This window comes from Melanostigma gelatinosum, assembly GCF_949748355.1.
Source record: "Melanostigma gelatinosum genome assembly, chromosome: 20".
Lineage (NCBI taxonomy): Eukaryota > Metazoa > Chordata > Actinopteri > Perciformes > Zoarcidae > Melanostigma > Melanostigma gelatinosum.
The window spans coordinates 9,696,152-9,713,696 of NC_136653.1; the positions used below are offsets into that span (position 1 = coordinate 9,696,152).

The 17,545-nt window shown below is 45.2% G+C and overlaps 1 protein-coding gene across 1 annotated transcript in view; it reads left to right on the top strand.

Moving 5' to 3' along the window:
• Positions 1-1,289: 1,289 nt before the first annotated feature.
• The window catches only part of bmp6 (bone morphogenetic protein 6), a gene marked incomplete at both ends in the record, with an annotated part of 47,811 nt that continues 31,555 nt past the window's right edge, over positions 1,290-17,545 (top strand). Inside the window, one exon of the mRNA XM_079292151.1 lies at positions 1,290-1,698. Coding sequence (XP_079148277.1) covers positions 1,290-1,698 — 409 coding nt within the window. The remainder of the gene's footprint in view (positions 1,699-17,545) is intronic.

The following is a 17,545-nucleotide window of genomic DNA, read 5'->3' on the forward strand; positions in this document are numbered from 1 at the left end:
GATTTGAATGTTTTCCTTTTCGTCTCACTTAGAGATGTATGGCTTATGTTCAGCTGTTCTCTGCTGGCACGAGATAGTGTTGTAATTTTAAAATATATTTACATAGCAGTGTATATTTGTTGCAATTTGTTCACCTTCAACAAAGGCAGTGACTTGAAGGGGCAGCCCCATCCTGCACCTGGTTTAGATTTGAAGTGCTAAGATGAATTAGAAAACGAAGACCGTTTATTTTTGTAGTGTTTGAAGGCGATCGGGTCGCTTCTCCTCTGCAGGTTGCTGTGCGTCATTGCTTGCTGTTTCCAACTCCATCGTCAGGGGTCGTGCCTCAACTGGGCAACATTTACTCTTGCTTCGGCGGGGTCGGAAAACACCTTGACTCTGGATGTGTGAAGATGCAGTCCGCGCTCCATTATAGCAGATTTGACAATTTCGTTGGAGTGAGGACTTTTTCAAAAGGCGGAAAATGTTGCAAGAAAGCGCAATTACCCGAGCATAAACAAAAGTACCTCTTGGGAACATAATCTGTACAGGCCAGCTGCAGAAAACTATAAAACGCAACAGGAACATTATGAGCAATACCAACGCAAAGTAGACCAACTTGGCTTTTTTTTATTAGAATAGACGGGCTGTTATTCTGCAGCGAACACAATATGGAAATATGATGTTGGAGTTGCATTGCAGAGCTCCACCTCTGGCTCAGTGCGCACGGAGTGGGCGTTTCGGAACACACACACATACGTACACGCGCGCGCATATTATGGACTGCAACCTGCTGATTCCTGTTAGACTCTCGTACTCGGCTCATAGGAGTAACTGAGCGTCGCCGAGACCACTTCCAATATTAAAGGGCGGCTTTTGTCTGTGCGCAACGTTGGAACGTCTTGTTATTTTTTTTGGAGAGCAAACACATCCGCTAAAGTGACATGGCTTCGGTCAGTGGACTTATTCTATTATTTGTGAACGTCGTATCAAACGGTGTGTTTTGACCGACTTACCGGAGCGCTCACAATAAAGTTTCTCATGGTGCACTCTACCCTGAAGCAGCACAGCGCGCTACGGGAATCAGAAATGAAAGCAGGACCGACACTATTGTGCACATTTCTCTTTCGGAAGTATTTCAAATGGCTTGATTCGCGAGTCTTTTCTCGCTTTTGATACGCGGCTGTGACAGATAACTGCGCGCTCCGACGCTTGGTTACCATTACGCCTATTTTACATTTGGATAGGCGACTTAAAAAGCTCCAAGACAGACACACTTGGGACTCCGGAGAGCACAGCGGGGCAACACCATGAACAGCTGCTGGCTTGCCTTGGTCGGATTGTGGTGGAGCGCCTATTACTGCATGTTCCTGGTCGCGGGGAGTAATTATTCACTGGATGGAAACAACGAAGTGCACCCGGGTTTCATCCACCGGCGGCTTCGGACGCACGAGAAGCGGGAGATGCAGAAGGAGATCCTGTCCATCCTCGGGCTGCCGCACAGACCGAGACCGCATCTGTCACACGGGAAATACAACTCCGCTCCACTTTTCATGTTGGACTTATACAACACCATATCTAGCGAGGAGAAAAGCCAACACGAAGGCATCCTGGACCGGTATGAGTCCATGCGGACGACCCAGAGTCCGCCTCTGGCCACATATCAAGAAACTGCCTTTCTAAACGACGCAGATATGGTGATGAGCTTCGTTAATTTAGGTAAGTTAGCTGAAATTACAGGAGTGCGTAATTGCGCTCCTGTGAGATGTTTTTTTTTTTTTTTTGTTCTCACGTTATTATTACGATAAATCAAATGGAACGTCTCATTTTGCGAAATGAAATAAGGGTGAACAGGTGTTTGGCTTAAGTAAGGTTGAAGTGGAGGGTCGCTAGGAAAAAACGGACACGAGAAAATGTTGTAAATATATGGGGATATGATTTTTGAAATTACGCATGGATCATGTTCACCTTAGAATAATGTATTTTTTCTTTTTCACATTGGACTTTGAAGACACTTGGAGTTGAGCCACATATACATTTAAACACAGGGCGCTAGAACAACAGACGCACCAGGACGCACGTTCAGTAATGTCCCACAGCTCGTTGTGTGAACCGCACAGAGGCCACACAGCCCACTCCCTCATCTCCTCTGTGGGTTAGCAAACTGATGAGATTTGTGTTGTTTCGGGGTAATGTATTGTTGCACGTCCTCTCTCCGGGTAGATTGGCCCTCCGCGGCTCATTTATAGGACCGAAATTCTGTGGTCAGTCCTGCTGCGCAATCTACTCCATGATTTATGTCTTCGCGGGGTAAAATAGACCTTGTATCCTCAGCAAGTCATCAACCATCACCGCTGGTATGTGTGTATAAAGGGCTATTCCCGCTGTTGACCTCCAGCGCGGCGAGCTGCGGTTTCCGTGCGTAAATCGCGTCGCGTTGTTTGTGTTACTCCAGCATATTTGTCTTTAATTAGCTCCAGTGACGATAAAGAGGGACACTTTCATCATAACGAGCTTGGGACATAAAAGCCCAAAGGCCTTCCTTCCATTAGCAGCTCCAGTGTTTACTGGGAGACTCTAAACAAAGCGCCTGAAGATAAACAGAGGCGCTGGTGGACAAGGAGGCTTACATCCAGATTGATTGTCATTCTTCTTGGGAACTCGGGGGCATTGTCATGATGCGGCCATGAGAGCAGTGAGAACGTATCTCTGCTGAAGAATGACTGCTCATGTTTTCCCTGAGTTTTACTGAAACAGGAAGTCCTTGGAATACTTTGTACCTCACCTTTGTAAACCATTTAATAGTGACTCAGCACTGCACATGAAGAAGAAGAGAAATAGTTTTGGAGTTAGAAAAAAAACCAAATGTTTCTCCACTTATTGGTCCCCTGAGTATTGGTGTTGCAACATGCAGTGATGAAAACCAGATCTTCAGGAGGCCGTCGCTTTGCTCTCGAATATCGAAGCCACTCTGTTGGCTTCTGTGTGGGAGTGTGACGGTGGGGCGGCGTGGTGTTTGTGTGTCTGTGGTTCTGGTGTTCCTGTGCTGTGTCAGATTGGGTTTATACTGTGTTGTTGGCACATCTGGCTCTTGACTTTGATTAATCGCGTCCTGTGCATCTTTTGACGATTCCCTCAGATTTCTGCGGTGACCGGGGGATTAGGTTGCCATCTCTTCCAGCCGTACACGGAGTCCTAACCGCCCTGGAGGAGGGACGGCTTCCTCCCCGAATGTGATTGTAATTAATGTTGGACAGGCCTAGGCTTTCCATCTGCTTTGCAAATAAGGCCTTGCACGACTACCGTGTGTCATCGCCATCCGATTCGTTTTTAATGTGTCTCCAGCTCGATTGGAGCGATTTTTAGAAAGCTGTAGTAGAAAGAGGCCCGAAACACTCCTGGGTGGTCCTTCTTGTTTCTAAACCAGCCTAAAAATCTGGATGTCATGTGTGGCCAAAGTGAAACTACAAATTAAAATCAAGATAAATGAAAAGAAGAAACGCGAAGAAGACAAACAATCTGTCCGGAGCGATGAAAAAATGCGGCGCAAGGATTAACAGGCCGAGAGGCACCTTCACCGCGTAATCTGTGTTTGTGAAACCAAATCAAAGCAAAGGAGAACCTAGCGGCTCCGTTTACACCGCTGATCTGATTTAAAACTGGAGTCACCTTCCATACATCAGCAAGTCCTCCCTGGGTGTAGATGTAAGAATCTCAGGCTTTAAACTGACCCATGGCAAATAAAACGCTGACAGTGATTTAAGCTCCGGCGTGAACTGATGTCTTTCACAGCCAGCTGCGTCAGTAGCGCAGATAGAGAGCTCATTTTCTGAGGCGATTCTCTTGGGCTTGGGATAGATTTAAGAGCCCGTGCGTTACATCCAGTCTCAAGTGCTCTCTGAGAACCATATGCCTCCCCCACCCCACCCTCTGCATGATTGATGTAGACCTCTTGTTCAGTCTCTCCTTAGCTTTCATCACTTGTTCAGAATGACCCATTGAGGGAAAAAAAGAAGAGTTGAGCAAGTGGTGGAAAACTTCAAATTGTGGGTCGAGAAGCATATTTTCCAGCTCCCTTTTCATCTTCATTCCTAGAAAAAACACGTGCATCACTGTTTGCCTTGCGGACGTTCCTGCTTTCCACTGAGGTCCAGTGAAGTGACACTCTGTGCTGAATGACTCATGCTGTGTGATGCGACGCAGCTCCCGACACGTCCTAATGCACGGCGGGGTCCTCGGGTAGTGGCAGCGGCCACTGTCGAAGGTTCCCCGTGGGGTTTCAGACCTCTAGTAGCGAGATGGAGCTCTTTTTCTACCAACGAGTCCCTGTTTTGTTTACCTCCGTGCCATATGCAACACACACTCCTGTCAGAGGCTTCTTACGTTTCCACTGATCTACAGGTGATGGGTTTGCTGTAATGCTGCTGCAAAAGGCAGCCAAGAAGACAGCAAGCTATAAACATGGACGTAAACGACACAGGATGCAGTTCCAGACACAGTAATACTTGAAAATCAGCTTTGCAAATGTTTTATGAAGAAGAAAAATGCACACAGGGCATTTTGGTGATTAACACTGAATGTAAACACAACCTTTGTTTGTTTACAAGGAAACTCCACGGGACACCAAGGCCCGGGGTCTCTCTCGTGGCACACATTGAATTTAAACATGAAGTGATTTCACCATTTCATTTATAAGAGGAAACAGATCATCTTTAAAGAGACACATACATGTCATTTAGTATATGTGCAGGAGTCTGTGCAGTATTCTGTATACAAATGCGTCTTTTTCATGTTAATCTTGTAGAAGAACTCAAGTTGAGGCATCTTTAGTGGCAAAAGGATGACCTACCCTTCCCGCATGCTGGTCTCTGGTCACAGACCTATAAATCCCTCACAAGGTGATATATTGTGGAGTGAATGGGGAGACACTGACCAATATTGTTAAGGAGCATCTCAGTGGAAAACACATACAAGAGGTCAACGCTCACTGAATCAATGAGACGCGTTGCTGAGCAAATGTCTGCAGCCACCGTGAGGGCTATAATAGCCTGCAGGGGGAAATGAGCTATTCCTACCGGGTTTAGTTTTTGTGGTTGAGCCGTTACCTTGCGCGGTTGTGGTGAGTCAAGGATGCACAGAAATGGCTTCGGTTTCACTGGTCGCAGAACAGGAACTCCAAATGTTGTTCCTGTGTCATCTGAATTTCACTGTGACGAGTTTGCCTTGCCATTGCTCCTCTGTGCCAACCAGACAGACGGGTGCGGAGGCTTCTCCGAGCTTGGCTTGGCCCGGAGCGCAGTCAAAGCTCCCGTTGCATGTTTGCCCTCCATTCGTGGGTTTGAAGTCATTTGTGTTCTACTTTTCCGACACTTTTAAATTCCCTTTCGTTGTCAACAGGTAAGCTTGACCACCGCCCTGCTGTTTGCTGTTCAAAGGCTCTATTTACATTGAGATGAGTTTTAACAAACGCATGAATGTGTCACTCTCCACAGACTGACGATCGGATTTTAATCCGTCTCAATTACTGTTTTGATATCGGACAGCTGTCCAATCTGCCCAAGACGCATCCATTATTTCAGTCCATTTTAAGGCTGTTCCCGTGTCTGCAGAGTTAAATCATACCTGCCTCCTGTAGCTCAAATATTATGTGATTTATTTTATGCTTTCGTGCACTCGTCTGTCATCATGACTGCTCTCCTTTTCTTCTTCTTCGCTCTGTCTCTGCACACCCCATTGCATGGCTATAGCTGAGCTGTCACTGTACCTCTTACCTAAGTCAACAGCCAAGCTTTCTACGAGCCTACCTCCCGCACTTTAAAGGCAAAACAAGCCAGAAAGCTTTAAGAAGTGGGGTTTTCGGGAGATTAGCCGGGTCCAGACAGCCCAGGGCTTATTCTGAAATGAAATGCCCTTATTAAGCGGCTGTTTTCCTTGTCTTATGATGCCTGGCTGCATTTCTCAGCGCCTTAGCCACAGGTAAGCCACTTCCTTTGCAGCGAAACGTGTCCCAAAGCCCCAGCATGATCAAATAATTAGTTGGCTTCGATCAAAGAGTCAGTTGTTTGATGCAGAGGGTGAGCTTTGGAACATTTTCACTAAACCGTCTCGAAACACTTCCTGCAAAGCCTCAGAAACCAGAACAGAAGAGAGGACCACCCGTCACTTCACCTCAACTTCCAGCATACCGTAAACAATATTCGCCAGACGTTAAGCGAGGAATTCAAAATATGCTGCAGCGGACTAAAGGATCCTTTCCGAGACATAAACTTGGCAGTCGAAAAACCTTCCTGCAACGGTGAGAAAAGTTACATGAACAAACTACAAACCTCCGTGTTTGTTTTCATCTGTTTACAGTATCGGATATTTCACTGCCGCTACAAGTTTCGCTTGAACTTCAAGAATGGCCTAAGATATACAAATAATTCTGCTCATTGAGTTACAGTGTTTTAAAGTGCTTCCTTTTCCCTCATGTTTGGATTGTATTGGTTGTCAAGCTCTTTGGCAAAACACACAGCCGCCTCGAGACAGAAATAGGGTCGATGGGGGGGGGGGAACAGTCTCTGGTTAACCCGATTATGTGTTTTCCAGTGCAGCTCTGCGTCCGTCGTAAAAGACCAGGTGTTACAGGACAACTCTATTGTCCTCACAGTGTGTCCTGAGTATGTGCAGGACTCCTGTCAGTGTTGTCCTCGGTAGGCGGAGGCATTGTCGCAGCTAACCTGTTGCTGCGGGCGTATGCATAGATGGAGACACACACACACACACACACACACAGGCTTGGTTGACCTTAAGGTCAGCAGATAGCCATTTATAAGCGAGCATTCCATTTACACTTGAAGTCCTCTCTGTCACACACCCTGCTCTTAACATCCAGCTACGCACACATCCCTCCTCCGCGACGATGATATCTCTCACGCCATAACTCTCCAACTGGACGAGATGGCATCAGAGATTGCACCTTCTTTGCCTTGTTTTTTCTCTCTCTGTCCTCATTTCTTCTCCCGCGCTGTCTCGCGTCCTCATCAGGACATTCCAGTCGGGAGCGATCGTGGCGCGGGACGGAGGAGTGTGACGAGATAAGGAGGTGAAGTGCGGCACGCTCGCGGCTGGTAACGATCTATGGAACGGAGCAGATAACCCTGGCGGAACATCTGATTAGGGCCCCGCTGCTCCCATTCATCACCTCTGGGTGCAGGCACGGAGGAATTTGCTGTGTTTGTTCTGCCGTGCTTCAGGCAGGATGGGGCAGAGCTCCTCTCACACATCTGTTGTTTTCTCCCCGCATATGTCCGTCCCTACGTACCTCTTTCACTCGCCTTCGTCTCAGCCCTGCTGTGAAACCTCAGGAGAAATCTTGACCGCGTTCTGTGCAACGAGAGGCGGCTGATCAGTAACAGGTTGACGTGATGGCCTTCTCCAGGAGCTCGTATAAACAGATGCATGATCTGTTGCGCCACTGGCTCAGTATGAAACAAATTGATTACGGTGTTTGTTTCACTGGAGAGTCTGGTGGTCCAAATCCAGTCGTAAAGGCTTTTCCAGACTCAAAAGAAGAAGAAAAAAGAATTCTAGCATGAAAAGGCACCGTTTAAACATTTTTTAGTCTGGCACAAAGTTAATACAAATGGCAACGTTGATACGAAACGCTGTCGAAACCAACTTAAATTAGGATATGATATACGATTAGATACTAGCTACCCACAGCAATGAGAAACTTCTTCATGAGATCTTTCATTCCATCACCTGTCATCTTACTCATCAAATAGAAATTAGATTTTAGTGACTGCTGCTGTTTTTATGTTTAATATGTGTTAATTGTTTACATTCTGCCCACTTACGTCGTACTTTTTTTTTTTTTTTTTAACTGTATTTTAACCTTCAGCAAATGAGGCTTATAAGTGTAAGCATGTCTGTGACGCCAATGACAAATTTCCCCACAAGTGGATATTAAAGATGTCTAATATTCATATATCAGTATGGGCAGTCATGCCTGCTCAGGAAGCACTACAACAAAGGTTGTAGTCTCGCATACATGTTTAGTGATCGTTGTAACCGCTTCTGAGTGTGTGGGTATGTGCTGAAAACAAGGCACAGAGAGAGAGTGTTTACTCCCGCATGTCTCTTTCCTGCTGAAAGCGCGTAAAGCTGTCAGCCTTTGTCTTGTGTTTAACTGTCAAGTTAAGGCCACGCAGAGGAGATCATTAACCTGGAATTAGTGTGTGTGTGTGTGTGTGCTTGTGGGAGGCTGTGTTTGTACATACAGTGTTTGTATATGCGAAAGAGAGAGACAAGGAAGGGAAAAGAGAGGCAAAAGACGCAAACAAACGTGTCTCTTTGTTTTGATTCCTGCATTTTCCCCAGAACACACTGTGTAACCAAAGCCGCAAAAACCCATTCTGTCGAAAGTCAAACACACCCGCTGGCCGCGTTTGAGTTTGGGTGCGTGTGATGAGGTTTGAAGTGACTGTAAGAACAACATATAGGATGCTACAGGAAGATGCATTCGTGCAAACCGCATCAACATTAGCTGTTATTTAGCTGTGGATCGCCGCACACTTCTGCTTGAACATGACATTGCTCTTCTGTTTTTAAAGACTGTATTAATGACATCATCGCTCACAGTTTTCCGGCTTCACAGCAGTTAGAAATGGAACCTGTTGGAATAAGTGAGGGAAACATTTGCCACTGTAAACACAGCTCAAGGAAAGGCTGATAAGAGTGGGAGACGGTACACACTTTGGTTTTTCATCCAATACCAAGTGTCATGGTGGGTATCTCCAATACTAAATCATTTAAAATTACAGACGCATCTTTCCATTCTCTTGTTAGTTTAGGAGTATTCTGCGTCTATTTTGCATTTACAGCAATAAAATCACGATCGGACTCGTTCGTTGATGATACATTTGACGTGGCAGAGGTACACAGTACAGGACATACTTTCTTTATTTAGTGAACACTAGTTGGTATGTCTGTGGAATTTCTCGTCCATCCCGGTGTTAAAAAAGGTTGTGAACCTGTGAACTCCGGATCGGCGCGTCCTCGTGCGCCCAGTAAACTCCATCCATTAGCACAATGACCCCGTCGTTTGCTCTGCCGGAGAGACGCTCGTTCTGGTAATGGAGATGACCGCTGCCGACAGGAACGGCGTAAATGTCACGGTAAACATTCCTGCTGTCACATTCCTCTGTGAAGCCACCGGGAGGCCCGCTGGGATTCAGCTCAAGTGAATAAAAAGCAGTAGAGGAAGAGAGAGAAAGGAAAGAGAAAAAAAAGGCACACCCAGTGGATGCTTGAGGGGTGAGAAACTCTGGGACAGAATGAAGGTGATTTAAAGCCTTCGGTGACTTTGACGGAACAGAGGAAGGAGAGTGTGAGTGTGTGTTTGTTCTGGAAGCCGCAAACACACATTTATGTGAACACAAATGTCTTTGCGAAGATATTTAACAGTCAGAACAAGTAGAAAATTGATGGGAGTCCTTTCTTAGAAGCCATGCTAGCTGCGTGTCGGCCGGTCTGTCCGACACTTTGGTCCAGACGGAAATATCTCAACATCAATCTTTTGTTAAAGGCGTGTCATTTTCTCTCCCCAGAACCAACTTTTTTTGTCTATGTTGCGATTTTTTTATTTTATTTTTTTACAGATGTGAACCTGTTGAAATAAGTCAGATGAGCTCAATTTGGTTTGGAGAAGAGGGGTGTTAAATGTGAGATGTAATGTGGCTGCACTGCATTTTGGTCCAGTGGTGGCGGTGTTTTTTCTTATATATGTATTTTAACAGTCAGCAGATATCAAAGTCTATTGCACCTAAATATAATTTGGCCAGTTATTCTTCCAAATTAGAAAAATACCCCACCGTAAAACACGTTGGAGCCAGAAACTTAAAGTGGATCAACAATAGCTGTTGGTTTGACAGTGATGAGTGTGTTAGGGTGTAGTTTACCTCAAAGGTCAGGGTCAAGGGTCAGGGTATGAATGCAGTCACTCACAAAGTTTCAACAAGTACGCAAATACAGACACATTTGACTTGTGTGTGTCTGCGCTGATAATAGGCACGTATTTGAATGTTAGACAGCGACACCTCGTTATACAAGAAGTCTTCATCAACTACTGGTGTCACGGAGTAACGCCGCACCCCTCGGCCCCTCGCATGTTCCCAGGCTGGTCGTCTCGCCGTAGAGGACGTGCCTGAAACAACAACCGCGGGTCCACAGCGAGGAAAAAGGCCCCGTGTGAGCGCAGATGCTCCTGACCCTCCCGAGCAAGTAGCCTCCCTTTCAACCGCGCTGCCGCTGACAAATTTACGAGCCCTGGGCTGACCCGCAGGCTGACTTTCCAAACATGATACTGACAGGAAAACAGTCGGAGACGGGAGGGATGGAGGGAGGCAGGCAGGGCGGAGGAGAGAGATGAGGAGAAGAGCACGGAGGAGGAAGAGTGGCAAGACGTGTACATGCTGGGTCTATCAGAGGACAACAAAGGGTGTAATATTAAAATCAGCTCATATCGCGATTGTTTTGACTTTTTTTACTGACAAATTTGTATGATTTCCAGTCCGCTTTCCTAATTCAGGGCATCGTTCTTTGAACAAAGTGGTGGGAGGTAGAGAGGGCGTCTAACCACAGGCTGCATCAGAGAAGCGAAAATAGGGTGACAGAAGAAAGCACGAGGAGGAGAGAGCTTTGAGAGATGCTGAAACTGCAAACACAGAGTAACGATAAAGGACAGTCGGGTGAGTAAGAAGTAAGATGAAGAAAGATGGTGTTATGCGTATATCTCAGTGGAGGTTAGGGGTTTGACTCCCAGTGAGGCCACCCGCAACAAAAATGTATCCACTCCCAGAGCCGTTGAGGCTTTCTGGATAAAAGGATCTTATCACTGAGGATGTGCAGGGGAAACTCTGCCCAGTCCTTCCTCCTGTACGGACACTTTCCACACCTTCTGGATACCTTATCTGACAGAAAAAGTCCGGTATGAATCCCTTTTCCAAGAGGAAGTCTCACATATTTTGTCTATGTGCATGTATGCGTCTCACCGTCCGTGCCTTTTTTACACATATGGTACATTATGGTCAGTATGTTCAGAGCTGTTCAGTACACACACACACACACACACACACACACACACACACACACACGGTATATGCTGTTTGAGATGAACTGCTTTGGAAGCCCAGCTGGTGTTGTGTACACTTTGAGAAGAATGTAACTCTGACGTTCATCTAGAACACTAAATTATTCCAATAAGCTCATCCGTTTCTACTTGTTATATTGTAGTCTGTTTTGCAGATTATCTCAGGCCTTCGTAGTGGACAGGCAGATATCTCTTGGTCTAATAATTGTGTGATCCCATTTTGGTGGTAATCTAGATCTGTGCTGTTTGGGTTGTTGTTTTGTGTCTGATGCTGTTTTGCTGCTTATGTGCTCCAGGTGCTCTACCTCATCATTGTGTGTGTGATTTGGGATCGTACTTCCAACTAGTCAGGAGCATCATATTCAAAGATAATGCCGGCTTATTAATAGTAGGGTCTTATTTTGGCGGTTTTGGCCATAATTTCTCCCTGGAATAATAACATTGTGGTTACTGAATTAATTTCTGTGATCAAGTAACATTGCTAAAAAGAGGTGAGATGATCAAACAACTCCAGCCAAACTTACTTTAAAGATAAAATGAATGCAAGTTCTAAAATGATTACCCCCAACTGTCCATTTTAAACATCCATCATGGTTTTCAGACTTCCCGGTTCAACTTTGATCTATCGCACTTACTGCAGTTGCACGTGCACAGTTTCCCTGTCCAATGAGGGATCATCGTCAATGTTTTAGGTTCACTCGCTTTCAGTTTTTACCCAGAAATAATGTAGTTTCAAATACGTGGCTAAACGTTTGGCTACAAGGCTGATCATCTGGATCAGAATCAGGTTGTAATAAACCAGAATCATCCTCGAACATCAGTCTCCGTTCTACACTTGATTATAAAAAAATGAAGAAAAAAACACCTGAATGGGATTACATCTAGAATGACACCCCAAAATAAAATTGGAAAATACATCCAAAACCATAATAAAGTAGATTAAGACACTTATTTCCCTCTTAAATGAATGCGGTTTTTACCATTGCTGCGATTTTCCCGATCTATTTTTAAGTACTTTATTTTGTTTTTATAATAGGCTTTAAAAACATACTGACCTCACCTGAATTGTACATTCAGAGGGTGGGTCCCACTGTGCCCCCCCCCCCCCCCCCCCCCCCCAATATTGAAATAACACAGATTGAATGTGCAGTTCTGGCTTTCACCGAAAACTCAAATAACATGCAGGAAACCAAAGTCCGCTACACTTTCATCTCAACAATATCGTGTTGACATCCTGGACAGATGTATTATGAGAAACATTGATTATTTTTCTCCTGATTTTCCTCAAGGCCCACCTGCTTTTTGCATATCCAGGTATCTTGTTACCGTCGCTGTTTTTGGAGCTGTGGCCGTGTGTAAAACAAGCAGGAGGTCTTACATGTAAGTCAGCCCAGGGGGAACATTGAAGCTGGCCCAGACTGATTTATCAGTGGATCATATGCTCTGCCTTTAAGCCGCTGAAATGCGTTGTGGTCGCCACAGACTTTCCAAAGGGAATCGCACTTTGGCCCGGCTGTCTTCGTGACAGAGAACGTGTAGCGGAAAGAAAGGCAGACAGAGAGGTGGGGATTGGGATATACAGCGTCAGAGAGGGAAGACAAGATGTGCGGGGAGGCAGACAAGGAAGAGAAAAGGAGATGTTCAGAGTGAAAGGGAGGGGAGACGGAGTACCATCGGCATCACAGAGTGTGCCGGCCTTCTACCTTGTGTCTGTGGAATCCAAAGCCACCAATATTTTTGACTTCTCCTTTGGAAACAGCTGCGTTTTCCTTTTTCAAAGATATTTTTTCCTTATTTATCGGATCCCTCAGGAGAGATCCATCTCCTGGCCCTGACACCGGCTTCCTCCTCTAAATCTGGGACCAGACTGGCCCCGCTCAGACACACACACACACACACACACACACACTCATGCACACACGCACACCTGCTGCCCAAAAGCAGACACTAACCACAGATCACTATAGCAGGCCTCTTTACTGCCTGCACTGCTGCATGTTGATAGAGGCACATGGACAAATAAGACACACAAAAATACAAGCCATCAGACAAATAAAGGCACACACACACGTACAGGCAACAACTACAGATAAAGCAGCCCGAAAACAAGCCGTCACAGAATACATACTAAGACTACCACACACAGAGACGCATGCCAGTGGGATGGGTCTTCAGAGGGTTTCCCACACAGCCAGACAGGCCAATAAAAAGGGATTCTTGACGACCATCATCCCTGTATTGACACGCCGTAAATATCATGTTTAAAACCCACAGAAATGTTTTGTTTTGCTCAAAATGGACTCCCCTCAAGAACTCTGGGAGTACATCGCTGTTTACGTAATACTCACTTAGCGCTGATTGGTGGCGATCTCCAAAGCAGCCGACGGAGCCGTTTCTGAGAGGGTCTGTGGTCAGGACCCAAGAGGAAAGCAGTCCTCATCAGTCATATAAATCTCAGAGGAAAAGGACAGATAATATTGCAGGAAGAAGGAACCAGATCAGAGGTTTCTTTTTCCAAACGATCAGTCACCCTGTATGCCATGGTCACTGATTTCCCCAATAAATACTGAATTTAATGGCGTCTTAGAAAACTGTTGTGGGTCCACCTGTTATCCTGTATTTGGAGATTTCATTTTGTGACACAGCAAACAGCAACAAACGCTTTATTTTCAAAGATCGCTGATGGATTTGCAGCAACTTCTATTTTAGCAGAGACCAGTAGACCCAGACAGACCTCTGCTGGCTCCCCAAATGTTTTTCCCCCGGTATCCCATGGCAACCAAAGGACATCAAATCCTGACAATCTGACCAACTCCAAACAATTTATCTTTCATTGTGCAGTGTGTACTGTGAGATTAATGATTCTGGTTTGGGATTGTTGTTGTTAGTTACATATGTTCGCCGGTGAAGTGTTTGGTGTCACTGGTTTTGTTTATGACCGCGGTGTTTGGTTGCGTTTATTTTCTTGTCGGTGTCTAAATGAAACAGCCAGCAATATTTCTGCCAAAAATCGGCCCCCAAAGAGAACAAGATGTTGGAGAAGGAACAAAATGGACTCGTGCGTCCAGCTCCGGCAGAAGAGTGCATTCAGTTTTCAAATTTAAAATGCAGCTATCAGTCTGCGAACCACAATGGCGGGAACGAATCCTTATTTCTGTCTGTCGCTGGAGGATTGTAAAGACTAGAAATAACCAATTACATTTACTCCCCTCACAGTCATTTTGTGGCTTTTTACTGAACTTGGATTTGTGCCGTGCTCTTTCCACCGCTGTGGATGTGAGAAGTCCTCTGGCTCTTCTGTGTGAAGACCGCCGATCTAAGTTGAAGCGAAGTATAGGCCACCATTAGTCTGACCAGAGGCTGTTGTGACAGCTGGTCGACTGTAGAATTACATTTGTATTAACATCACATAAAGTGGAAAAGAAATGGCGGTGCTTATTTTTCAGCTCATTTCTTTCCTGATTTCATGGAATTTCCTCATGAATGTGAAAAAGATGTTGCACCGTCTTTTGTTGACAGCTCATTGGCTCGAATTGGTGTCCAATGAAACGAACACTTGTTTTTACTGGGGCTTTGGCGGAAATCGCAACTGGCCATTAATGTCAATGAGTGTTTCTCTGTGGCCATTTAGACGTGCACGTCTTCAAACAGACACAGATGCTGAATAAAGATTGACGATAGTCATGGGTGTAAAGGTTGAATATGAACATGGACTCACAAGACTCCTCCCTTATATATATATATATATATATATATATATATATATATATATATATATATATACCTTTGTCTTGTTAATCCTGTGTGGTCCCTCATCTTTATCTCCAAACTTGGGTCTCACCAAAATTTCAAATTGCAAGCTCCAATGGCAACATGAGATTTTGACATGTGTTACTAATTGAAGCACAAAACAAATGCCATATATGTGACCCAAGCATTAGTATGCAAGAGCCTGGTAGGACTTGCAAATGTATCTGCAATTTGCAAGCAATAATCACAACCTGAACTTCTACAAATTTGTGAGGTTTTGGGATTAAGTACTTTTTGCAGCGTTGCATTTTTACAACGGGATGCTTCGGTCTTGCTTCGGCCTTGCAACCAGTACACTAAATCATGTCGCTTTTTTCTTTTTGACTTACTTGCTGTGATTTTTGCACGAGTTTATTTATTGTTTGTAATATTTCCCTTGCACTATTTTATGTGGCGCCTCATTGATTCTGCTAGTTACGCTACATAACGTTACCTGATGTTACCTTACCTGCCCTGATGTTACGTTACGTTAACCGTATCCTATTTTATGTTACCATTACCATATGTTACTTTATGGTCCGGTACATTATTGTAGTGGAAAAGGGGCATAACAAGAAGAGAAAAACCCAAACACTTGCATACCCCCCTTGTTTAAATGCCCCCCTGTAGCCGAGTTAGTGAGTCCACATCTTAATCCTACGTAATAGCGCTTGAAGAGCAGGAATAAAATCTCCTATTGACACACAGGTATGACACATCCAGCTACCTTGAGGCCAACTGGAGACTCAACAGAGAGCTGATGACTGCTACCACTCAACTGTCAGTCTATCGATTGAAAAAAACTGATACTACACAGTCCAGCAGCCATACCTTGGATATCTATCTGTTAGCAAAGCCCCAGCAGAGGAGCAATTACAGCAAATTATCCACCTACCCTCTGGGTTAGGCACACACAAACCCACACACATTGCACTCGACCTACAAAAAAAAAATCTCAAAATGACAAAAGATAGATGTGTGTCCAGGCTTCATTTTATCATCTCGCATGGAATGCAGCACAGTGGTGATGGAGCTCGGGATAGTGGGAACAAAAATCTGATTCTGTTACTCTGTGGATGTGTGTGAGTTTCTGTGTTTGTGCGTGTCCTGGGACAAGCACGCCTGACAATTTGTGTCATGGTTTTGGATGGGTCTTTAGAAAAACCCCAAATGGTTTTTTCAAGGATTATATGGAGGACGATGACGGTAGAAACATTTGATTATATGGTTGAAATGGGGCCTTTGTTCTTGGGGATGCCTGACTAGTGAGGTCATTATGTTGTGTAACCTGTGGGAGGTAATGGAAGAAGAACAGGCTGGATATCCAGGCCATTGATGCATTTGTGTGTCTGTGTGTGTGTGAAACAGGAGAAAATGCAGCTTAGAGTGTCAAACTCTCAGGCTGTGCTGTATCAGACAATGTTTTACCCAGGCGGCAACCTCCGGGTCTGAAAAGTGAATATGGGACACATAACAGGAAGTAGTGATCACTGTTACTGTACTGACTTCTACAGGAGAGTAAACCTGTCTGCTGCTGTTCTGTGTTTGCTAATGGGGCTTGACATTCTGCAAAAGGGCCGGTCTCACTGCCTCATATCCTCGCTATGGACCGATGCTCCTTCCTGGCCTTGAGTTCTCACACCACTGACCCCGGGGCTGGCTCTGTGTGTGTGTGTGTGTGTGTGTGTGTGTGTGTGTAAGCCCCTCCGTCCCTTTCTTTCTCATGTGTGTGGGGTCCTGTAATGTAAGTGTTGTCTTTTCATTCTTAGCGTTGACATTTACATCTGTACCTATATGTCACTGCACATATGCATGTAACAACCCTGCATGCGTGTGTCTAAGCCCTATTATGAAATGTGTAGAGGTGTGTGTGTGGTTACACGTACTGGACATAAACTCTCGCTCTTGCCAGTGGCCCTTGGCTGGTCCTGTGGGGCTCAGTGTGTCGGCTTTGATGGTGGGTCAGGGGGGAAGATCAGAGCATAGGATGAGTCTCCAAAGACAAAACTACACACACACACACACACACTTGCTCAAAGTTAATGACGACTCCCCGCGGACTCACAGCCCCTCGGTCTGTGTACGTCGACCCCAGGAGCTGCCCTGCCAGCTGCCTGACTACAAAGAGCCAAAACACAGCAGAGGACGGAAACGGCTCCTGGTGTCAGCCAAGCATAGTGGCAACGCAGGCAGCTCACACCACTGCGGTGTTTGTGTGTGTGTGTGTGTGTGTGCGCGTGTGTGTGGATTGTAAGCTGCCAATATTCATCTGCTTTGCAAAACTCAACAGCTGTCTCTGTGTTTTATCTTTCCACGCTGCTTCGATGCCAAAGGTTCAAAAGTTTGAAGCTTCTTCAGAAAGGCAGAAAAGAAAGTGTTTACAGCACATGATTTCTTGATGAGATGGGATTTTTCTTCATGAAATGGTGGCGATCGCTGAAGAGTTGTTATTGTATCAACTGCAAAAAACGTTCCCCATGAAAGTCAACCCGACGGGCCAAACCACTAATTAGGGACTTTGGAGGAATTAGTGATGAATGGAAGAGCAGAACATATCTGACCGATCATCAGAAACCATCAAGTCTGAGAAAAAAAAACACAGATAGGTTATGGGCTGTAATTGCATAAACACAGATGAATTATTTT